Source organism: Lepidochelys olivacea, assembly GCF_965140295.1.
Source record: "Lepidochelys olivacea isolate rLepOli2 genome assembly, chromosome: 9".
NCBI lineage: Eukaryota > Metazoa > Chordata > Testudines > Cheloniidae > Lepidochelys > Lepidochelys olivacea.
The window spans coordinates 78,035,713-78,060,399 of NC_140419.1; the positions used below are offsets into that span (position 1 = coordinate 78,035,713).

General features: G+C 45.0%; 1 protein-coding gene across 1 annotated transcript in view; it reads left to right on the forward strand.

The window, feature by feature from the left end:
• Nucleotides 1–24,687, forward strand: part of EFNB1 (ephrin B1) — a 134,877-nt gene that overhangs the window by 59,948 nt on the left and 50,242 nt on the right. The window contains exon 2 of the mRNA XM_084639378.1: nucleotides 20,608–20,885. Within this exon, the coding sequence (XP_084495504.1) occupies nucleotides 20,608–20,885 (278 nt within the window). The remainder of the gene's footprint in view (nucleotides 1–20,607; nucleotides 20,886–24,687) is intronic.

The following is a 24,687-nucleotide window of genomic DNA, read 5'->3' on the forward strand; positions in this document are numbered from 1 at the left end:
TCTTTGTTGCACTGTTTCGTTTTGCACTCATGCCCATCTTTCTCATAGTTAGAGGAACTTCATTAAAATATTCCCAAACTGGGTCTCTTTTACAGCCTGCTGCCATTATAAGTTTTCCCTTCTAGTGAGAGAATGGTATGGTAGATCTCAAATCAATGAAGGTTACACTCAGAAAGACCACGAGTTCTGGAATATGCTGCTCAAACAGTTTCATTTTTGTTTCTACTGCCTGTCCCTTCCTTCTCACATTTATCTCCAGACTTCTTCTCCTTGTCCAGACCTATTCCGCCCCCAGCAACCTTCTATTCTATTTTTGAAACTTTGCACTTTTAGAGAGAGGTAAGGGATTGACTCTGTGTACACAAATTTGCAGAGGGACAATAGGGTTGAGGTCTGTTGTTTCTCACCTCTGTATATTTATTTTATTTATTTATTTTAAAACATTTTTGCTGTTAACGAGCATGTTCTCTCTGGAGACAAATCCACAGTTTGAGAACTGCAAAACTAAGCATATCTGATGGTATTTTCTAGACTGAGCACTGAGTCCCATTGGGTAGATTAACCTAAATAATCTATACAGAAGCCCCTGCAACCCCATAAGATTGGGTCCCTGATCCATGAAGTACACCTCTACCCCGATATAGCGCAATCCTCGGGAGCCAAAAAATCTTACCGCATTATAGGTGAAACCACGTTATATTGAACTTGCTTTGGCCTCGAGCATTTCTGTTATTAGTCACTTCCCACCCCCTGACTGATCCCTCAGAATCCCCAACCCATCCAACCCCTCCCTGCTCCTTGTCCCCTGACTACCCCCTCCAGAGACGCCCCTACCCCTAACCACCCCTCCCAAGACCCCAGCCCCTATCTAAGCCTCCTTCCTCCTTGTCCCCTGACTACCCCCTCCAGAGACACCCCCGCCCCTAACCACCCATCCGAAGACCCCACTCCCTATCTAAGCCCCCTACCTCCTTGTCCCCTGACCGCCCCCTCCAGAGGACCCCCCCATCCCTAATCACCCCCAGGACCCCACCCCCACTGCTTCTTGTCCCCTGACTGCCCCAACCCCTATCCACGCCCTATCCAACGACCCCATCCCCTGACTGTCCCTCCCCCAGAACCTCCGAACCATTGAACCCCCCTGTCCCCTGACCGCCCCTCCCTCCCCCCGAGACCCTCTGCCCCTTATCCAACCCCTCGGCCCCAGCCCAGCATCCTTAACACGCCGCTCAGAGCAGCAGCATGTCGGAGCCAGACATGCTGGCGCGCTGATCCACCAGAGAGCGCAGGCCCACCCTCCCGCCCCAAGAGCGCTGCTTTACCACGTTCTATCCAAATTTGTGTTATATCGGGTCACATTATATCAGGGTAGAGGTGTATTGGAACTCATTTACAAAAACTTTTCTTAAACATTACATGAATATATTGTCTCATACTATAGAGTTACAATTTATAATCCCTATTCCATGATGAGACATCTTTGAGCTATAATGTATCTTAATTAAACCTATCTTTAGGTAGGATTTTGTCCTCAAAAATCATTTAATGAAATAAATCAGATTTAAATAAAAAAAATCTGATTTTTTTTAAATCACTGATTTTTGTCCACCCTGATTGGTATTCTATTGTTTAACAGTGTGATTAATCATGATTAATTTTTTAAATTGCAGTTAATTTTTTTGGGTTAGTCTCGTGAGCTAACTGCGATTAATCAACAGTCCTAATTGTAATGTATGATGAGTCTGCATTACACCAACACCTCATTGTGGTAGGAGGGGGTGGTCGTCTTTGTTGGGGAATCTTGTTGGCTGAGACAAAAGTGAAAGATGTAGGAAAGAACTTCCTTTTGAAAGACTGTACCAGGGATGATCCTAATGCATTATCACGAGTGAATCTGGATACAGTATACTATTGTGCCACCCAGAACTGCCTGTGGGGTTTTGAGGGTGCAGGGGTGGGACAGCTAGCAGCTCCTGGTTTTTCCTTCTCGCACTCTCAAGTATGGTTTTGCAGCCGTAATTTGGTGTTCCATTGTGGAAATCTGGGAGTGAGTATAATCTTTTAAAGATAAATTTCTGATCTCATTTCTTTTGCTGATTAGGTGCAGCTAGGGTAATGGAGAAATCCCACTTGGTTTCCCCCTTCTTTAGTGTGAATGCCTTGGTCTCAGACCTACAATATCATCTTCCCTTGTCACTTCCCAAAATTGACTTACCTATTTATAGGTAAGAAGTCAGTGCATCATGTAGGTGTTGAAATACAGTAAAATGAGGGAGAACCTTAAAACTAAAGTGGGTGTTGGTTTCCCTTTCCAAGGACTTGCTTGCTTGTACTTGGAATTTTTTAGTCATGCTCTTAGGTTTTGTTATTGTGGGTACCTTTTGGCAAAGAAATGAGTTCTTCATTGGGCACTGAAGCTGGTCAGTCTAGAACGCATGATGCTGATCTCCCCTGGTAAAGTGTTCGAGTTTAGGGCCTAGCACTAGAATGGACTTTTTCTCATTCCTAGTTCTTTATCTATCAGGTACATGAAAAATTAAGTGGTCTCGGAAGGCTATAATTGAGGTGGCAGGCACAGAGGTACCTTGTTCTTGACTCCAAAGATTAGGCCCAGACCTTGAAGCCAGAAGGGATTTGGGAATGGAAGGTGTGCAACTTGTAAGTGGTCTCTACAGCTTGTTCAGCCTTGTTGGCTAAATGAGGCAGCCTTCTGTTGGATAAACTGGAGTGGCTGCTTGGCTTTTGAATGATTATGCTAATAAAGGGCGTTGTCCTGTCTTGAGGTGCCCATTGTTACTATGTCCTATAGTGAGAGAATGAGCATAGTCTCCAAACACTGAAGAGAGGGGAACACTGTTCTGCCTTCCTGCAGGTAGGAGTCTCATAGGTCTCATTGCTCCATTTATCTGTACTGGGGGCAAACACTGAACAAGGCCCCATCTAGCATGACCATCTGTATGTGCAGTAGATTACAGAGCAGTGATGGAATTGTAGTGCCCATGTTCATGTGAGTGGTTGGTGACAGGAAGCCCTTGCTGCGTGCCGAGAGACAGAGCTCTGTCTGAGTAGGGAACTTAAACTCCTGCTCTAACCTGATAGGGGGTCGGGAAGGAAGTTCAAGTACCATATTTAGGTAGGAATAATCTGGCTGTATTGGAGGCTACTGAACGCATTTACTAGACCACCAGGAAGGTAGTGGGTGGCTGCTACTGGTTAGAAAGCTTAATGTATGAGTTGATGTCCAATGCCCAGGAGCACAGCTAGCAAACTCCCTCCATTATCTATCAGAGACTACCTTGCTTTTAATCAGCTTAGCACTTCCCAGGTTTAAGGTTAAAACCTCTTTCCAGGCAATGATGGTTTTCAGGAGTTGGGGTTCACATGGGGTTTTGCGTAAGTTTTAGCTTAAATTTGATTATAAACTTGAGAATCAGTCACTGGTACAAAAGTAATGACTTATGTATGTGTATATAATAAACATTACCTTTATTCCAGCTCTCTTCAGTTAGAAAATTTCAGCCCTGATTTGAGGGTACTCAGATTGTGGTTCCTGAAGACCTAAACTGCAGTCCTCAGGTCTGCTGTATCTGAGATTCAGAACTCTGGCGTGTGGATGCTAATGATTTCTTTTTTTTAACAGGCAAAGCTTTAGCATGCTGCTCTCCTCCAGTAGCCTTAGGATTTGTCCCTGCTGGTGAACTTAACAAACTAGTAACTTCTATTCCCCTACTGTGGAATATGCAAATAGAGTATTGCTGGTTGTTTTGATAATATCATATTTGATTATATGATTTACAAACTATATGATGGGCACAATGGAAATATCTTAGCAGAAATTAGATGTATCCTTCAGGCTCCAAATAGGGGCCATTCTCAATGTCAGAGTTTGTGGTGGGACCTAACATTATTTATGAAGTCCTCAAGAAAAGCAAAGATTTTTTTGCATGCTTTGCCAAAAAAAGAGAGAGACAGTTAGACTTCTGTTTCATAAACCCAGTGCTTTTTATGCAGTAGGACTTTTAAGAGGAGAAAGTGAGTCTTAATCCACAGTACGTCAACCAAAAAGGGGATGTCCTCAAATATTAGCAGCCAGCCTTGCCATGTGATACCAGAACTCTGATGCTGGAACAATAAGTACATTAAAAATCTCAGGAGGCAAACAAAACAGGGACTGTTTTCCTGCTTTGTCCCTTCAAAACCCTCATCCAGGTTTTCTTCAGAGAGGTTTAGGGATATGTCCGACCAAGGAAAAGTCCTAAAATTTGAGGCACTGGCATCTTTAATATCTGAATAGCAAAAGTTTGATTGTGCTGGAAAGAATGTTTCCATAGTGAGAACATTTCCTATTTGGGAGCATGAAGGCCTCTTGCTGTGTCTTAGGAATCTTCCTGTTTACAGGCTGGTCTCCTTCTTTAATTCTTAATCAGTAAAGATGTCTGCAGAATACCATGTATGTGGCAGCACAGTTGGTTATTGTGAAGATGACTGTGCCACAGATGGGATTGTGATCTTAGAGGAAGGATAAACAACCGTAGTAACTGAACTCTTGAGAAACTGAGCCCATGTTCATCACAATATACTGCTGGTGCTAAAGAACAAAAGGGAGCAATAGACCCTTTGGAATATAGAGGAATTGTCTGCAAAGGGAACCCTTTCTAGGGAGGTGGTGGTAACTCCAACTGTAGTTTACACCCACAGACTGGGTTTGAACTTCCATCTGTCTGTGTGTGTGCTCTTAGCATTTCTTGTACAGGCTGAGGGGAGCTCTCCCATAGCTCCATTGCATGGAGTATCAGTAGCTTATTTCCTTTTTAGCTGTGGGCTTCACATCCTCTTTCCTGTCTCTCTTGGCACCAGGAGAGAGAGGGGGTGTTAATGGGGTTTAACTTTTTTGTTTTTTCCCCAACTGATTGGAATGTAAAAGCCATACCTAACACAATGGGAGAGTGTTGGAGCAATGGAGATACAAAATGGCAGCTGTTGAAGGAGGATGGGGCTGAGAGTTCAGGGGATTGGAGCTAACCGTGACCATGGACTTTATCTGTGGAGGTGGCTTCTCAATTCTCAACTGTTCTGTGTTAAGCACAGGAGAGAGGAAGGGGACTGCTTTGGGGGAGCTGAGGTTACCATGACAACCGTTTATGCCTCACTGATGCGTTGTGTAAATCCATTTAGAAACGAGAAGGGCCTTTTGTCTTTGGGAGGCTTGAATGGGCCTCATTAAACCTGAAATGTGAAAAAAATTCCCTTAAAGTGTGTCTGGGAGGGGGACGGGTCGAGTGGAAGGAGTGAAGAGGGCAGCCAACAAAAGCCCTCAAGTTGCTGCTTATCTCTCAGACTTTATTAATAGGGGCCTTTAACCCCTGGCAATTGATGTGGGCTTGCTTCCATTGGGGGTGCTAGGAGAGGAGGGGCCTTCTCAGAGCATCTCCCCATGGTGCAGCACCTGGTAGGATTTTACATAATTTAATTAAAGGGAGTTCTCCCTGCAGTGAGGAAAGGCCTGGTCACTTGGGCCTTATTAGATTATTCCACCACTCCAAACACTGGCAGCCTCTCCCATTAGGCTTTCTGATTGGGGAAGTTGTCAGGGGTACAAGAGAGCAGGCTGGTCTCTCTCAGGAATGTTGGTGCTGACAGACCATGAGCTGGACTGTCATCCTTTCAGTTTTTGGAATAACACAGCATAAGTGCTCTATGCCTCCACTAACAGGGGTTACTTCATTGTTTTAAGGCTTTTGCTGCCAATGGCTGTTACTCTAGCTCTAGATGCCCAGTTTATCCTCCCATGCTCTTCTCTATTTGCAAACATGCGGGAGGGATGTTATAAGTGGCTGGGGTGGGTGGGGCATTTTCATTCTTCCTCTGGAAGAGTTCAGGTTCGATATTAAGGAGTACTTTCAAACTCCATGAAGAACATGGGGCAGCAGAACAAGCACCTCAGGGAGGCTGTGGAATCTCCTCTCCTGGAAACATTCTAGGTGGAGAAATGGAGGCTAGCTCTCAGAGTGGTTTATGTATAATGAAATTGATCTTTCCTGATGAAGAGTGAGAGCCTGGATTCTTGCCCAAATAACTCTTCACATCTTATCACAAATCAATGGCTTCTCTGTCCAAGTTCTTCTCTCCAGGCTTGTGTGCCAGCTCGGTACTTTCACAGAGAGCATAAAAGGCGCAGCTACTCCTTGTGAACAGCTGGGTGTTTTCTACATGATGAAACATTGGACATTTATAGCACTCTTCACCTGAGCATCTCAGTGCCTTAGAAATGGGGATAAGAATTATCCTCATCTCTCAGAGGGAGAAATTGACACAGGGTGTGCTAAAATGATTTGCTGAAAGTCACATAGTGAGCCAGTGAGAGATGTGTGAGTAGAAGCTATATTTTTCTACCTGCTAACATGCTCTCAACTAGACCATACTGCCCCATATAACGAATTAGGGATGTGGTGCTCTCTAGCAGTACGAATCTCCCTCGAGAGCTTATTGCCTCACTGTCAGCAGCTATTCAAAGACTCTTTTTATCTCACATCTTTGTGTGCTGCATTCTTTGTCCGCTGCATGGTGCTTTTACAGAATCTTCCCTCCCTCGTTTCAGCATGTCTACCTCTTCTCTTGTAGCTGTGGAAAGCAGGTCCTGTCAATGGAGCCTAGGCCTGGCTGAGCTCCCTGGATCTCATGTCTCTCTAAATCACCCTGCATTGAGAAGTGCCTGGCACGTGACGTTTACATTCTGTGTTTATTGACATCTGCTGCTCAGATTAGCTGTTTATCAAGATGAACATAAAATCCAGGAGGCATAGCTTCTAAAATGGGCTCCAGGGTGGGATCTAGGGAATGGGGGAGGAGTGGAAGCTTTCCTTTGAGCCACCTTTTGTATGCAAATAAGGTGGTATTGTGGTGGTGGACTTGGAGCAAAGCGTGTAAAGAGATGACATATTTAAAGTGCTCTATACAGTATGGCATGAAATACGGTGTGTGGGGATTCTCCTCCCTTGGACATGAAAAGATTAGACAAGCTGAAGGCATCTGTTTGAGTCTGTATCCCTCCCCCTCCAGCCATCACACATTTTCCTTTTAGGGTTACATTCCCAAGGCCATGTGGTTATGCTAATAGGGCTGATTAATATTCATGAGCTTGCTACATGCACATGGTCACCTGCTGGGTAGCTGTAATTTGGGGTTTGTGAGGATGTTAACTTCTTTTGTGGGAGGGGATGGATGGAAGTTCCCAATTTTGGTATGGTAGTGACAAAATAACCAAGGAAACGAGGAAGCTGGCTAAAAAGAATTTAACAGTAAAAGTTAAGTAATCAAAATTTTGGAATTAGCATAGAGGCCTCAAAACCATACAGTAATGTAAGCATCTTGGAGGCAAAACTTTCCCCTAGACAAAAAAGGAAACAGGAGGGCAAAGCAAAGAAAAACAGCATGGCTAAATGACAATATAAAAGAATTAATTTAAGCCAAAAAGTCATCCTTCAGAAAGTAGAAATCCATCCTAAGTGACAGCAAAAGACAGGAATAAGGGCAGGCAAAACATAGGCTGGAGTAAAAGTAGTAAGAGGAAATTTGAAGACTAAGTAGTCATAGACACACATTCCTTGAGTACATCAGAAGTGGAAAGCCTGTGAGACCTTTTGGCTGATCAGGGAGTAAAGGGAGCAGTTGGAAGAGTGATGGTATAGAGACGCTATATCAGTCTTCATAAAAAAGGATGCTGGGGAGGCTGCCTATCCTGGACCAGCGCTTTGCAGATAATAAAGATGAGAGACAGTCAAACAGAGGTGTTTGTGTATATGTGTATAAAAATGTACTGGAACAAACTCATGGGTTAAACTGCAATAAGTCAGAAGGAGCAGATGGTATTCATCCAAGAATTTTGAAGGCATTTAAAGTAAAGTGGCTGAGCAGCTAACAAGATGTAATCTATCATTAAAATCAGAGGATTGGAGGATAGCCAATACTGTGCTTATTGTTAAAGGCATTTGGAATGATTCTGAGAATTACAGACCAGTTAGTCTTACTTCAGAACTGGGTAAACTATTTGATAAAATCAGTTACAATAGGGACAAGGCATCACAGCTTCTGTTAAGGAAAATTGTGCCCCTTCAGTCTATTAGAATTCTTTCAGGGAGTCAGCAAACTAATGGGTAAAGCAGAACTGCTGGACAGAATCTGTTTGGATTTTAAAAGCCAGTGATAGATTTCCTCCCAAAAACTTACTGGCGGAATTAACTAGTCATTGGGTGAGAAGTGATGTTCTGTAATGGATATAGAACTGGGTAAGAGATGAAAACAAGAAGTTATAGTCAGAGTTCAGAATGGAAGGAGGTTAACACTTAGGGTGCTCCACTGTTGTGTGGTGTTAAGTTAATGTTTGTGATCTGTGAGAGAGGGTGACCACTGAGGTGGTAAAATTCAGAGTTATCCCTAAACAGCTTAAGGCTGTCAAGACAGGTTTGTGAACACAAGTTTGCAAGGCCCTAGCAAAATGAGGTGATTGCACAATACTGCAGCAGATGAAATACATTGTAGACAAGTGCAATGTAATGCATGTTGGAAAGAACAGTTGCAGCCACTCTGGGGAAAAAAACCTAGATGGCATTGTGAATAGCTCAGAAAAAAATCTCCTCTGGGCCACTGAGGCCAAAGAGCAAACAAGATAGTATTTTTTAAGAGCGGCTCCTCTTAAATACTGTGTTCAGTTCTGATTACCTCGTACTGTATCTCAAAAAGGATAACATAGCAGAAATAGAAAAGGTCTATAGAAAGACAATGAAAGTAACTAGATGCTCTCAGGTTAGAGGGAAAAGTGCTGTTTAGAAAGCAGATAAATGAGAAAAGGGAACGTGACAGAAATATATGAACTAATAAATGGTATAGAGATGGTGAATCGGGTGCTGCTATTTACTATTTCTCATAATGAACAGCTCAGTCTAACAAATAAAAAGGCAGCAGAGGTAAAACTGATTAAGATTTTTTTTACATGATGCATAATTATCTTGTGGAACTCACTTCCACAGGATATCATTGAGTTGAAGAGTTTAAGATTCCACTCTGGTGTTTCTTGCATGTTTCTCTAAAACATCTGATACAGGACATTGACATCCAGGATACTGGACTAAGATGGACTATTAGTCTGATTCTGTATGAATTCCTGTGTCCTAGTTTATTGGCCCTTTTGAGGCATAAGGGATGGTGGGAGACTTATGATATGACAAAAGCTGTTAGCTCCATTGAGGGGCCTTCAAAGTAAGGGTATCTTGTAGGCCTTACTGGGGAACCACCTTGTAAACTTGTCCTTGTGAGCAGAACTGATGCACCTTGTAATTCTTCAAAATAGGTGAGGCAGATGGGCAGGGCTTTCCATTTAGCTTGGTACTTCGGATTTTGGTTAATTTGTGACTTTCTCCGTAAAGAAGGAACTTGGGTGTCACAAACCAAACTGCAGGTTACTATGGGTGACAAAAGGACCCTCTGGCCCCATCATTCCCCTCTGGTTTGGTCTAAGTCTGTTTATGCTGGTGGGTTGGTTTTTTTTGTTTGTTTTTTTGTTTTTTGCCAGGGCTGTCATTCCCAGTCTCTACTTGACTGTGCTACTGCCTAATCTGATGTACCACAATCTGCTGATACTAGCCCCTTGATTTTAGTAGGCCTGAATAAATATGCTTGCCAAGGTTGCGATGACTGCATTGTATAGAGCTGAGCAGCAGTTGTGGGCTCCAGGGGGAGCCCATGTCCTCTGGAAAAAGGAACGGTCTCACAATGTATGCAGATTCTGGAGGATTCCTCCCTCAGTAGGGAGGAAGTGAAGAACACTGAAGTTTCCTGTAGCCAGTGGTTGTGAGCTTGGGGAAGCAGGGAGTGATTCTAGAGGTGGGGAATTTATGGTGGAGTAATAGCAAAGCCACAGTTGTTATGGTTGTATCTGTTAATTGTTTTTAACAGGAGAAAATAATAAAAATAATTGCTAAATGATTTATTCTAGGAAAAAAAAAAGCCTGCAAAATAGTGCAGGACGGCTTTTAATTTTCTATGAAGCTGGAGGTTGTAGTGGAGTAATGTATTTTACAAATATTTTGGATATAAGAACAGATGGTTTTTTAAATTGGGTCTCTAGCATTTCACTTTTTTCAGAACCCTTTTGCAAAAATAAATACACGTAGCGATCCTGCACTGAACTTCCAGTTTAGTATGTAGATATTTAGTAGTTACATTTCTTTTTTGGAATTTGAATGAGGGAAGACTATTTCATAACTGATTTGAGCTGTGCCAATTTGAAAGCACCACATTAATGATATGATGACACTGATTGCTAGGCATTGACCTGTGTCTGTACATTGCAGCAGATTTGTCAAATTCCAGTGGCTTCATTCTCTCTAATGTTGATTTCAGCATTGCCAATTTGAAAGCTTTGGTTAACTCATGACAACATTCTTTCCTTGGTAATATCCGGTCTCTTACACATGACAGCAGATTCACCAAGTTGCAATGACTGTGTTCAATCTAACGTCAGCATTTCTTCAGAGTTGAACACCTGCTTCAGCTGCTGGTTTTTTTCCACTACATTGTTGTTCTTTATAAGACCTGTTTGCTTGTTCACTTCGGTTTATAGTCTCTACATTAAAAAGCTAGCAGATACAGTTATTAACAGCCTCACACTTCTCTCTGCCTACAGCGACATAAAACATATTCACTCTTACGACTATCCTCCTTCCACAACACATTAACACCCAAGACTTCCTAAACTACCATGCAGCCTTAACTGCACATATGTACAAGAACTAAAAGTAGATATCCTTTGGTGATATACTACTGGTTTGGGATTTCTTTGAAGAAATTAGAAGACCATATATCATCTTCTGTGCATGCCAGAGTTTGAACTGTGTGGCAGTTTATACAAGGAGACGTATATTTAAATGCTGATCTGTTTTCTTCAGAGAAGTGCAAATGTGGGAATACATATACTATCCGTGAATGTGCCCTGCATTTCAGACCTGTAAAAAAACAGGTTCCAGCCCCAAAGAGCTCAAGAACGATGTGTGTGTTAAAATTAAACACAGGTTAGTTGTTATGGTCACTCTGGGATCCCTCTGAGGGCTGATTCCCTGATCAGTTGGCATTTTTCTAAAGATGAGGTATCCTTTTTGTGCTACACAAGTGTTTAAAAACACTATTTAAAACATGCTGACTAGGTCATGTTAAAAAAGTGTAGTGTGTTCGTAGTCTAGACATGACCATACCAAATAAAAAGGGGTCTGGGTGTGGGGGAAGGACTCACTCACTCTGCAGATTCCTTAGTTAGCTCTGGGGTTAAGCAAACCTATTATCTTAGTTTGATTCTTAGCTCCTTTCTGCTTTGTTTAACCCTTGTTAAGTCAAGTTCCAGGCAACAGACAGAATAGTGCTGCTTGCACCGATCACTTCCAAGTCTTTTCTGAGAACTCATTCATGTTAGCTGGGCTTGATTCTTTTAGTGCTTAAGAACTCAGGTTATTGTGTGGCTGGCTCCTGGTCTGGATATATGCCAAGTGCCATGGCAGCCTCTAGCATTTCAAATGTAGGGACTCAAGGCTGGCCCAAGCAGGGGTTTGGAGACAGGGGGCCCCCGTGTTCACACATTCTGTTCTAGCTTGCTGTTCCTGTTTCAGCTTCCTGCAGTCTGTGCTTGAGCTATGGCTGCAGTAAGCCTTGTGGCTGAAGGAACAGATTATTTCTTCCAGAGGGAGACAACTGATCTGTTTGCAGCAAGGCTGGAAAATAGCTGACTGTATCCACCAACTAACTTTCCCTGTCCTGGGACAGAGGAAGCAGGGCTGTGCTTGGAGGCACCTGCTGGGTAGGGTCCAGGTTCTGAGCTCGTGTTAGGAGCTATGCTGTCTGAGATTTGCTCTGATGTAGTTGGATAGCTGATCCCACCAGTGAATTGGATGGACCCACATCTGCTCAGTCATGCTTGCTGCTATGGTCTGCTTGAGTTGGAGAGGTGGTGATCACTCTTGGGCATGTTTCTCACATGCTAAAGAGTGCCACCTCCATAATTTGCTCTGGCCCCTTGCGCAAGAGCATACTTACCCTTGACTCTCTCCCACATGGCTGTGCCGGACAGTTTCCACCAGCCTCTCTCTGTGCACCAGGATTCCCTGTCTCCTCCTTTGGAGAACTAAGCAGGGATTATCTATCACACTTGGATTGGCATATGTCCCAAACCATTCCCTAGGATTTTCAGGTGAGGGCAATGGACAGTCTGCGGTCCATCTTAGTCTTCCACTTCATGAATTCACTGTGGTGGGTGACTGCTGTTTTAAATCCATGCTCAGATGCATCATGCTAGGACCAAGGGGCAAGCTACTATTTAAATCTGGCTACAAACTCCAGCAGCATGTTTCGGGGGAATATCCTTTCACCACCCAACCCTCTTCAGTCGAATTATATTAGTGGCGTTAGAATACTCACAGCACCGTCTATACTGGGCACTAGTGGAGCCAGAGGATTAACAGGCCATTTATGGTACTCATGCCATAAGGTCAGGTTCCACTTAAGCCTTTTGAATCTTTAAAACTCTGTATAGAGAGCCTGGATTAACCCTGCATTGGTGAGTGCACTTGTCAGAGGTATTGGTGTCTCCTGAGCCAGGCAGAAAGTATTGACTGGTCTCCTCCTGCCCATCTGCCATGCTGACTGGCCTATGCAGCCCTGTCTGGTTGCAATGGAAGCCTTTCATTTTGAGGCTCTATTTCTGGGGGGCCACTGAGGCCCCTCTCTCCCAGAGAGGGGACTGCTCTTTAATTTAGTTTCTCAGCTCGGGCATCTTTCTGACTCCCTGAGGCCTGCTGCCAACAGAGCTCTCCTTGTTTACCCAACTCTGAGGAATCGGTTTACAAGCCTCACAAATACCCTTTTCACCTTTCCCATCAGAAAACACCTCCCGAAACAATGAGGAAATTGGATGCTGCCACCTGATAGCTCCCAAGGAACCTGCAGAGCAAGGAATTCACTCAGCAAACAGACTTCTGTATGTGCCCTGCAAGAAGAACCACAGCGAAACCTGCCTTTGTACTCTGGCCATTGAGGGCCAGCTGGCTGGCATACTGAGGCTTTCAGTGGCCCAGCACGGGAGAGGCTTTGTGGGTCTCAGGGTGGAGGGCAGTAACAGGAGTTCTATCCAAAAATCAACTCCAGGGCCTTAGAGTAATCAGTCCTCCTGCTAACAATGCAAATAAATACCATGAATACTCCCATCCTGATGTGTTTTTGAAAACTTGTGCAGCTTGCTGTGCCAGTAAAGATTTTTTGAACTGAAATGACTTGCCCCATCTTTCCCACAACCAAGAAAAGGTCTTCAGTAGCTGTCTCAGTCTGTGCTATCTTCAGTTAATGACTAACTCCATTACCTGACGGCAAAATTAAAACTAGACATCCTCCCTACCTCCCTCTTGTGGTGTGGTGAGAAGGCTGGGCTGGGAGAGGAGCTTCAAGGGAATCCCGGATGTGAGAGTTGAGGGGTGGATCTTCAGTGTGGTGCTAAGGGCAACTGGGAAGGTTTTATTATCAATGATGTACCAGCCTTTGTGGCATAAACTGCAGTGGAATGGGGTCCCACACTGAGCAGCTATCTGACAGCGAACAATCTGGCCCATTGCCTAATACTCCAATCACAAAAAAACTGGTAGTTGGGGGCAGATGAGGGACTTATTTAACCATCTCTTGTGGTTGTGAGGCTCCAAGTTCATAAAGGACTTCATTTTTCAAATGAAAGGAGATCTAGCCATGCGAAGCATAAGTTTTGTGATTTGCATCAGTTGAGTGTTTTCCTCTTTTTGTAGTAACGGGAATTGTTCTAGCTGGTGCCCTCAAACTGTTAGTCCCTCAGGGCAGAGATTTTTGTGCAGCACCCTGTACTTTTACATTTCTCTATAAATGTTTGCTTCCTCTGAAGTATACTGGCCCCCTGAAAGCCAAGCAAAACAACTACGTTATTTCTGCACCCTCTCTTCACAGTAGAGCTGGCCTAGAAGCCAGCATTTGCTTTAAGTCTGGTTTATGGAACCAAATCTGGTGGGACCTGTAGGGAGGCTGTTGGTAACTGCATGCCTTTAGAGTTGACAGTCACTCCCAGAACACACTTAACAGGAGACTGCTCTACACCAGTGTTTGCCCACCCCAGCCTGGTTCCTGCTGCATTTCTGCATCCCAAGTTGTAGTACCACAGACTGCCTCAAAGGGGGTAGTGTGATTTGGGAGGTTGTGGGGAAATTAAGGGGGGAAGTAAATTGTGAATGGAATGAGAGGATTTACGCTGGTCCTTTGCTGTGTGAAGGAGAGCCAAGAGAGGAGGAGCGGGGACTGTAGCTGAGGACATGCTTCAGTCTTCTCTGGATTCTGCTTTAATTTGCTTGATTGGTCAGAATATCCATCTGGTCATGGTACAAAGAGGCTCTCTGATCAGGGGGATCCTGCGTCAAGAAACCACCCCTTCTTGTAAAGGGATTGCATGTAGTGGGTAATCAGTGTCTGCCGTTCTCTTCACTACCTTGAAATTTGATGGGTGGCTAACAGATCCTGCCTAATACCACTCTGCGTCTGTCCTTCCCCATTTTTCTATAACTCCTTTTTGTTGCAGGGATGAATGAATATAGATCTTCTGCTAAAGCTAGGGTAATCACACTTAATCTCTGAGCCTGTTTCCCCATCTGCAAAATGGGGATATGTACCTTTAAGTGTCTTGAGATGAAAGATGCTGTATGTTAGTAAGAACTACAGTAAAGGCCTCACTTTCAATAGGAAATCTCCTTAGAAGGCCTCTCTTTAAAGAATTCTATAGTTTCCAATATAACTTTGTTAGGCCAGCCTCTTTTAGGCAACTGACTTTTGTTTTGCTAGTCCTGGTCCCTTGGATGGCTGCTGGCAACAGGTGTGTGTGTTTTTGTGTGTGCACTCTACCTCAAAACAAGAATAACTGAAATTGCCTGCTGGGCTGGCCTGTTCATTGGTTTCCATGGGCTGTTTAAGGAATGCAGCAGCTCAGCAGGTGCACTGAAGGATTAGCAGTGAAAGGGTTAAGACTACAAGTGTTCTTCGGTATCATTGGCTGGGGTTATTGGATTCCAGGCCATCTCTCACCGATTCACTGCCAGTTTTGTTTGTGAGGGGCCTACCAAGCTCCTGGGTCTCCTTGGTGCTGCAGTTGCATGTGGCAGTGCCTGGCTTTTGCCCTTCGGTTAGTTTGGGGGATCCAAAGGTAGTAATTCAAAGCAGGGAAAGCTGTCAGCTAATTTAAGACTTCTCTGTTAAGTCTAATGGAGAGTGCTTGCAAATTCTAAATACGGGAAGATAGAGTTAAAAGCTGCCGTGTTTTGGGAAACTGGATTAAAAAATATTGGGTCTCTGTGCTGGGCCCACTCTCACTGAGAACCCTGTTTTCTGCTCTGACTTTGCTGACATACCAGACTGTTCTCCAATTGGCTGATAGCACTAATGTGCATCAGCATGGATAGGCAGCCAGAGGGTGCTCTTAGGCTTTCCATGCTTGTTGTCTTCTCCCAGGTCCTTCCAATTCAAATGTCACAAAAGAGTGTAACCATGTGGAGAGGAGACGTTTGTAGATCACAATCCAGATCTTTGATTTTTCCATGGGGCCATAAGGTGGGCCCAGTCATATTGCCAGAGCTAGTCTGTACTGGTTGGTGTCATTTGAGCCATATCCTGGATGGGTAGGTAGATTAGCACTTCAAGCAACTGATCTGTACTCTCCTTGCTACCCTTCTACCCAATGCTTTGCCACTTTTACTGTTTTCTGAGGTGTCTGTCTTCCATGGTTTAATCTACTTTACCCTAGTACATACTACCTGCATCCCAAAGAGCTTTATTATGGAGGTGCATGTCATGGCTTCATAGTTAAGGTTGAATTGAGTTGTGCATTTTAACGAAATGAACTCAGTCTTTATGTATGAAAAATACAGCAGATCCTCCTGAGGTTACAGCACATGCTCTTAGGGCACAGAATGAATTTTCTGTTAATTTACGAGTAGATCTGGTCGTTAGTTTTAGATCAGATTAATTTATAAATGGGTCATTCAAGAGACTGGGCACCGGCTGTCAGATTCCGCCCCAAGTGAGCTTACTAGAATAATGCACTCTTCATATGCATCATGGTTAAATGTCACTACCATGTTATGTATAGGCCACATATGAAGAATTTCTTTAGGACTAATAGTACATTTTTTTTCTGCTGTTCACAACTGAAAAACTTCAGCAGAACATGAAGAATAACTTTATTTCAGAGAATTCCATAAAGAACTGACCTCTTCCAAAAGGTCTACCATTTGTTATTCTCAACAGAATGGAGACTACAAGCTACCCTTAACAAATGTAGTTCCCACAGGTTGCCTGTTTTTCTCTGCCTTGTTATAGATTAGGAGCTGCAATCTTCCCTGAAAGCAACTTGGGGAACTGCTACTGGAACAATAAGAGTTGGTGGCCGTTTTGGAAAAGGGCATCTTAACTGATGGCAACCTGTGGTTTCAGTTTTTTTGAGAACAATGGAAGTTGGCAGCCATTTTGAAAGTATTCAGTTCTTCATGAATTTCTCTGAAGATTTTGTCCGTTTTTGTTTGAGAGAGAACGGTTATGAAAAAGTCAACAAATTCCCATTATTCCTACTTATTTAATTTTGAAAAAAATACCTTTTGTGCCAGATCTACTCGTCAAAGCTTTGGGGAAGTATGATGGGGGCGGGAAGGAGAAGAAAAGTGAATGCATGTGTATACAGGAATGGGCGGGACAGGACATGAGGCAAAACGGGTATACACACGGGCAGCTTGGTGGCAGTCTGATGCTGCAAAGCAGATGTAAACCCAGTTTCTGTGGCCACTACAATTTGGCTGATTTACATTACTTGAGTGAAATAAAGTAGCTAGAGCAGAAGTGGGCAAACTATGGCCTGTGGGCCAGATCCGGCCTGCTAGCTGTTTTAATTGGGCCCTCGAGCTCCCGCTGGGGCTTGCTCTGCTCTTGCGCTCCAGCTGAGGAGCAGGGTCGGGGCGCACTGCATGTGTCTCCCGGCAGCGACATGGCCCCCCTCCAGCTCCTATGCATAGGTGTAGCTAGGGGACGCTGCCCCCACCCCAAGCGCTGCCCCTGAATCTCCCATTGCCCGGGAACTGTGGCCAATGGGAGCTGCAGGGATGGAGCCTGCGGACAGGGCCATGTGCAGAACCTCCTGGCCGTGCCTCTGCGTAGGAGCCAGAGAAGGGACATGCTGCTTTTGGGAGCCGCTTGAGGTAGGCGCTGCCTGGAGTCTGCACCCCTGAGCCTCTCCCCATGCCCCAACCCCCTGATCCCCCTCCTGCCCTCCAAACCCCTCGATCCCAGCCTGGAGCACCCTCCTGCATCCCAAACCCCTCATTCCCAGCTGGAGACCTCACCCTACCCCGCCTCCCCCTGCACCCCAGCCCAGAGCTCTCTCCCACACCCTGAACTCTTCATTTCTGGTCCCACCCTGGAGCCTGCACCCCCAACCGGAGCCCTTACTCCCTCCTGCACCCCAACTCCAATTTTGTGAGTATTCATGGCCCGCCATACAATTTCTATTCCCAGATGTGGCCCTCTAGCACCCCTGAGCTAGAGCAAAGTGGTGGATCTGGATCTAGCTCTGAAAGCTGAAAATCTTAAGTGTTCAGGTATATACTGTGTAATGTCTTGATAACTCCGTTTAATCTTCTTTGAGACCACACCCTGTTACACCTTAATCATAATTATACAGTTATTGCATGGTGTCATTTGGGTATATAGGGTATTGTTGAGGGGCTTTGTATCATTGCAAAGACCCCTCTGGATAAAGTTATGCTGGGATCCCACTGAGGTGGGAAATGTGTAGCATTCTTCCTCCTTTGCCCCAAAACCTCAAGACATCTGCTTTGCTTTGTCTGTAGCTTCCTATTTGGAATCTTTTGGTTAGGAAGGAGCCAGCAGAGGCTGAAGCCGGGAATTTGGAGTTATCTCACCAGAAAATGTGTGAGTCAGACGAGCTTTGGAGAGGTGGAGGTTAGATCCTGCTTCCTGTTAGGGTGGAAACCTGTGTGTGTACAAGTGTTTACTTGTTGGACCAGATGTGCACACCTGTGGCTTGTCACAGGGTGGATAAAGAGGGGGCAGTTCTGTACAAGATGTAAGCATGTTCAGGGGATTGCATCAAAGCTCAGATGATGGGTGGGGAAGCCTTTATCACTTGCAGTACCTTGGAAAAAGCATTCTGGCTAGCGGACAAGTGGCATAGCTGTGAGGTGACCCCTTTGAGGGCCAGATCTAGTTTACATGCCAGCAGCTCTGTTGAGTTGGAACACAGCTGCATCATTCACTTCATGCCTTGTGAGGCACTGGAAACTCTAGTGCAATAGTCATTTTCCCACCTTCTTTTCTTCTCTGTATTTGCAGTTTACAGTGACAGAGCTCAGTCACTTAGGGGTTAAGTTTCATGACCTTTTAAGGTTACTGTGTATCTTTTGGTCTAGGAGTCATGGCTTTTATTAAATTTCATTACTTCCCCACAGCTTACATGGTAAAAGTGCATCAGCTAAACTGATATGTGCTATTGGTATTGGAATCGGACAGGTGAGATAACTTGCTCAGTCAGAGTTCCAGAGGGTGACTGACTTCCCATGTGCCTGATGGTTGCCCTGTAGTTAAGCATTGAGAGCTTGTTAGCTACTGAGTTAAGTTCCAGCTGCTGCTGAGCTCTGGCTGCTGGGAAGAGTTTGAGCAGATATGCTACACCAGATAGCATGCAAATACTATATCTGAATCAAATTCTAGAACAGGGAGTGGCTCTTATCAAAAGTAAATGTTCCTGCTGCCCCATAGCCTCACCCTGTCTTGTTGGGCTAGTTGAGGTATGGGGGGAGGGCAATGGCAATTAGAATCAGGGCTACTCCAATCTCTGAAGCAATTGATGCAGGTGAGATCAGTTTTGGCTGTCTTTTGCCTTAACTGCAGCTGGAATGTAACTTGGAATCTTTGCCAAAAGTATGTGGGCTCAGACTCCACCTTTCCTGCCGGCCTCCTCTGAGCTTGGGCTGTCAATCCTCTCTGTGGAGCTCATGTGATGGGAATTTTGAAGCCCAGGCTGCTGGCTCTGGCTTCAGCCCTTTGGCTTCTTGCTAAGACTTGTATGAGAGCCACAGAGCAGGTTGATCTTGTATGTCTGATCTTGTTTCTTTGATGCCTATAGTTTTGAGTTGTGCAAATCTCTTTGGTATGGAGGAGGGGACAATAAAATCTGCTGGGCATATCCTCAGAGTGATGTCTTCTGGTTAGCAATTTGTTGGGGGAAGGGATTTGATTACATCTGGGAGGGGCGGGAGAAATGAATGGAGGTGTAGCCCATCTGGGAGCTCTATCCAATTCTCAAAGCACCCATATTGCATCAAGGGAGCCATGGCTGCACAGCAGAGAGAATTTTTGGTTATCTTCCATCAAGAAGAGATTATGCTGTTTATGCTAGGTAGATGTTTTGCCCTTCCCCTCTCTGCTGCCCCAGTTCTCTAATTGCTGTTGTTTAAAATTCAGCTGAGTAATTGCCCTGTAATAATGGAGCCTAAGTGTTAGCCACATTGCCTTCCTTCCTTTTGCTTAGTAATGGCCTGCCTTCCAGCCCTGAATAGATTTTTTTTTTTTTTTTTTTTTTTACCCCTCCTTGCCATTTTCTGTCCAGTCCTCCCTTGGGCATATTGCCAAGTTTAGGACTTCGAGGCAACTGCTGTGTTGGCAGGAGGCACCCTGCTGAAATAGAGCTCTTCTTCCCTTTCCTATTCAGCAATTCCGTTGGTGGTGAGGGTGTGGGAGGGATCTCTCCACACTCACCAGTTCTCATGCTCCCAGTTAATCCTCCTTTTCTAAATGAAACCCAGTGGCAGAACCTCACCTTCCCAGTCATGGAAATCTGGACAAGGTACTCTTCCCTTCACTTCCCTCTGTGTTCCGTTCCTGGGTGCAAGGAGAACTGTCTTCACGGTACTCTAGTCCATGAAGAGAGTAAGTGGTCCCAGCAGCAACAACGTAGTTCTCTCATAGGCTAACCATATTGTGGCACTTCCAGATTGGGGCGTGGTGAGAGATTGAGACTTCTCCCTGGCACCTGTGTGAGACTTAACTGTTCAGGAAGGTTAGAGTGAGGAGAATGAGGGACTGTCGCCTGAGTCTCCATTTAAAAATGGACTGAACCGAGCCCTGGGTAATGTACTGTAGGCAGCAAACTGGCTGTGACCCTGGCATAGGGGATAAGTGTCTGAACGTGGGGCTGAAAGGGAACCTTCAGACAATGGCACTTTCCATCCTCACTGCTGGCATTTGTCATGAGAAGGAAAACATGTTTCAACATAAAAAATGTTTTGTGGCATGGAAATGGTGGGAGTTCCACCTGGGGAAAGTACTAGGTTTCCCTCCAGGAGGGAGGGGGACACAGTTCTGGTCAGGATGAAATTTGTGAATATTGCCCCAGCCAAGCAGAAACTTGTCGCTGCCCTGGTGCACAATGTGGAGCTTCCCTGCTCATCTGCATCCAAATAGGGCACATGAATCTAATCTCTTACTCTCTCTCCTCTCTAGATTCATGGCGGGTAAAGGGCTGGTCATCTACCCAGAGATCGGGGACAAGCTGGACATTATCTGTCCCAAGGCAGAGCTTTCCAGACCTTATGAATACTACAAGTTGTACCTGGTGAAGCGGGAGCAGGCAGAGTCCTGCAGCACTGTCATGGATCCCAATGTGCTGGTGACTTGCAACCGGCCGGAGAAGGAGATCCGCTTCACCATCAAGTTCCAAGAATTCAGCCCCAACTACATGGGCCTGGAGTTCCAGAGGCAGCAGGACTACTTCATCACATGTGAGTCGTCCTCTTCCTCATTGCCCCAGTTTACAGCTGTCTTTCCATGTACTTTCAAAGCCTTTCATTGGCCTGATGGTTGTTCCCCCATTAAACTCCCTTTTAGTAGCTTTCTGGGCCAATGCTAGGGCATGTTTTCACTTCACCACAAGAGGGCATACTTCATTGTCTTGTTTAGAGGATCAAGAGGAGGCTTACAAACACGTTTAGCACATAGGGATGTTTCTGGTTTGGGCCCTGCTCATGGCTGACACTTATGGAAACTCTCCTTGATCCTGTCCTGTGGGGGATCATGGGGAGGAGAACAGTGGTGAGGAGTGGAATGTAAGCTGCCTCTTGGGTTGGTGTATGGTTCTTATCCTGCCAGTGTGCTGAGTGAGTAAGCACCCCTCATCTTCCCTCCATCCCCTCAAAAAAGCCACAACACACTCTTGTTTAGTTAAAGGGGCAGGGAATATTTTCTCAAATTCCGAATGGACCAGGGAGGGGAAAGAGCCATGTTCAGTTACTTCTTTGCAGCATCCTTGGAGCATGTGTGTTCAGTGATCTCTGTGGGGCAGGAAAGAGGTCAGTATGTGAGACCTTTTTTAAGGGCTTGTTCTGGAAGTAGGAAGAACTTTGTAGGTATCGGATCTCAGACTAACCGTGAGAAATTGGCCCAGTGTAGGAAACAGCTGTTCAGTTTCCCTTCTGGACAGAAGTTAAAATTAAGCCTGTTGGCTGCTTGGAGCTGTCCTTGTTGAAACTGACCACAAAGTTGCCTGCAGAAGCAGCCCTTGACAAAGGATCTTGGTATTTAGACAAAACGTACTTGCAATGTTACTGACACTGCCTTAGTTTTGACATTGTTTCATTGCTTCATAATAGATGACGAGGGGGAAGGACTGAGATTCTCCAAAGCCTGGAGGTCCTCACAGACACAGGAAAGTGACCATGTTGGATGTGTTCAGCTGATCGTGCCTCTTTATTGCTGTAGAAGGAGACACCTATATCCTGTATAGATAGGACTCCTTTTGATCTGCCCTGAAGAAGGGGAGGGGCTCTTTCCATGTGTTGACTTTTTTTTTAAAGCAAGGGCACTGCAGTCACCTCATCTCCTGCAGTCAGTTTGGTTGTGATGGGGGTTCAGTGTGCCGTGTCTGGATTCTGTTAGGTAGGCTTCTCTTTCTTCTTTCTTTTCTCCTGTGGATTCTCCTGAACCTTGCCACTCGACTTGGTGCACTGCACGAACCCAATAGCAAGAAAGCAGGAAAAGGGTACAGCGGCCCCGCCACAACTCATCTGTCACCTCATGCATCATTGGCTCCTTGTTTGCTTGCTTGCTGTCACATGCTGCTAACTTGCCCCTCAGCAGCCTGGACCAAAGATCAGCCTGCGGTGCCAGGATCGAGCTCAGAGACATGTAATTGGGCACACCTTATTCAGAAATCTATTCTAGCCCACATATCTCATCTTGGCAGTCGGGTGGGGACGGAGTCTACCAGACCAACATTAACTGTATGCTACAAGTACAGCAATTGCCTGGTTACAGTGACTGCCTTTGTGGTAGGTGCTTATAAGCCCTTTGTGGGGCTGCGTTGCTCATCTTAGCTAGCCAGATCCAAATCTTCATGGAGTGTCTGTATTTTGCTTTGGGTTAAACTGAACAGAACCTGGTGCCCGGAGAGCAGTAGAGATGGGCTCAGGTTACAAGATTCAGAGCCAGATACAGATTTTCAGACAAACCCACTTTTGGGACTGTATGAATCTAGACTTTGGCTTGGGCCCATCTCTAATTCTTGGTGGGAGCAGAGGCTGGTGTTGGAACTTACAGAAAGTTGGCACTGTTGATGTGACTAGCAAGCAGAAACTGAACTGGTCATATGAATGTGCCGAGTGTGATGTCTTTGCAGCCGTGGTTTGTGCTGGGAAGGCCTGAAACAATTCATCTACAACCAGCTCATTATGGTTTTAGTTTTCAAGAACAGTTCAAAGTTAGGGGTGGAAGGAACCAGATGTTGGCAATTCAGCATCACCAGTTTTTTTTTTGACCTGCCATCCTCAATCTCCCCTGAGAATGGGGGGTCATTAGAGGATCTGCCCCTGCCGCACCCCATTCTTGGGTAGACCGGCGGATGTCTCCCAGCTCAGCACCACACTTCTTTGGTGAGGCTTAAGGTTTGGGAGTCAGTGATGAGACTCAGTTGCTCCCACCCCTTTCCCATTGTTATACGGGTGCCAAGAGGAGTAGAGGGGTTTTGGCAACAATGATAGAAACAGCTTTAAAACAGGGTGTTCTTGGTATGGGGGTGGCAGCATTGAGAGTTGTCCTTCCTAATATTTCCAACAGCAAAGTAGCCTGCCACTTGACTCCCGGACTAATCTTCATCTTCACTTCCAGTCTCACCTTCTCGGCTGGGATTGTGGTTCCATTGTCTCACCCTGAGTTAACTCCCCTACCCACCCACTCACACCTGCACATGCTTTATTCACATGGTTCTTAATTCCCAACCACCGCTTGCTTCTGCAGGATGTTGTTAGCACTTTGAATGGAGAATCCGAAACTCATTCCTGGGGCCCCCATCATGTGCAGCCAGCCGTTGCTGCTGCATGCTGTCAAGGGCCCCAACGCAGATTGCCTTCTCCAGCATGGCAGCTGTCAATCTCAGCTAGGTCACACCTCAGTCCTTTCCACAGCTTCTCAGCCAAAGGAAGATTTGATTGAGCTGCAAGTTTCCCTAAAGTGAGCAAAAGAGGCGGGAGGTGAGGGGGCTAAATGCAAAGGAACGAGTCAGCCTTTCATATCCCGGGCAAACATCTTGAAGCACTCGGTCACTGGTTTTTCCAAGTTAAGGGTCACTGCAGGTCAAGTTCAAGCAGAAGTCGACTCTTCAAACTAATGAGGATTGAAAGCAGGGGTCCCAACCGGGGCCTCTGTGTTACACCCCATGGGACATCAGGGATTCTTGTACCAGAGCTGACTCGAGCAGTTCTGAGCAAGAAACCTACCGACCTCTGTAACTGTGGGGCGGAAAAAAGACTGAATGACAATTCATGCACCAGAACAAGCCCGTTAGCTAAGGAGTTCTCAAACTGGTGGTCGGAACCCCTCAGGGGGTCGTGAGGTTCTTACATGGTGGGTCATGAGTTGTCAGCCTTGAACCCAAACCCCACTTTGCCTCCAGCATTTATAATAGTGTTATAAATTTAAAACATTTTTTTTTATATTTAAGGGGAGGGTCGCACTCAGAGGCTAGCTATGTGAAAGGGGTCACCAGTACAAAAGTTTGAGAATCACTGGTCAATAGTTCCCAAACTTTTTAGTACTGCAGTTCCTATACAGATATTTTAAAACGTGGTAGCTCCCCAGAACCAATGCTGTTTATTTAACTGACTCGGGACATTAGATTCAAGTGTTCAAGAACAGTAGATTCACAAGGGACATTAGAGTTGTGGTGATTTTTCAACTTTATTCAACTATATACAGTTTAATTATATAATCCAGTCTAATCCCGGTTTCTAAAATTATAATTTGAAAATATGAATTGTTTGGCATGTTCAGACACATTTTTAAGATTTTAGTGAGCAGAACAGGCCTGTCTCGAACTGCACAGTAGAGCAGTGTCTGGTTGAATCTCTTAATGGTGCCAGATATAAGTTGTTCTCCAAGTTTAAATAATTTCTGAGTTTCGCTTTCACAGAAATTGTTGCTGAAAATAGAGAGACTCAGAGATAAGTGGAAGTGACTGGAAGCAGCACTTCATAGCTTTATCACTGAGTTCATCTTACTCTCCTTTAATGTAAATCCAGAATTCCTGGTTTG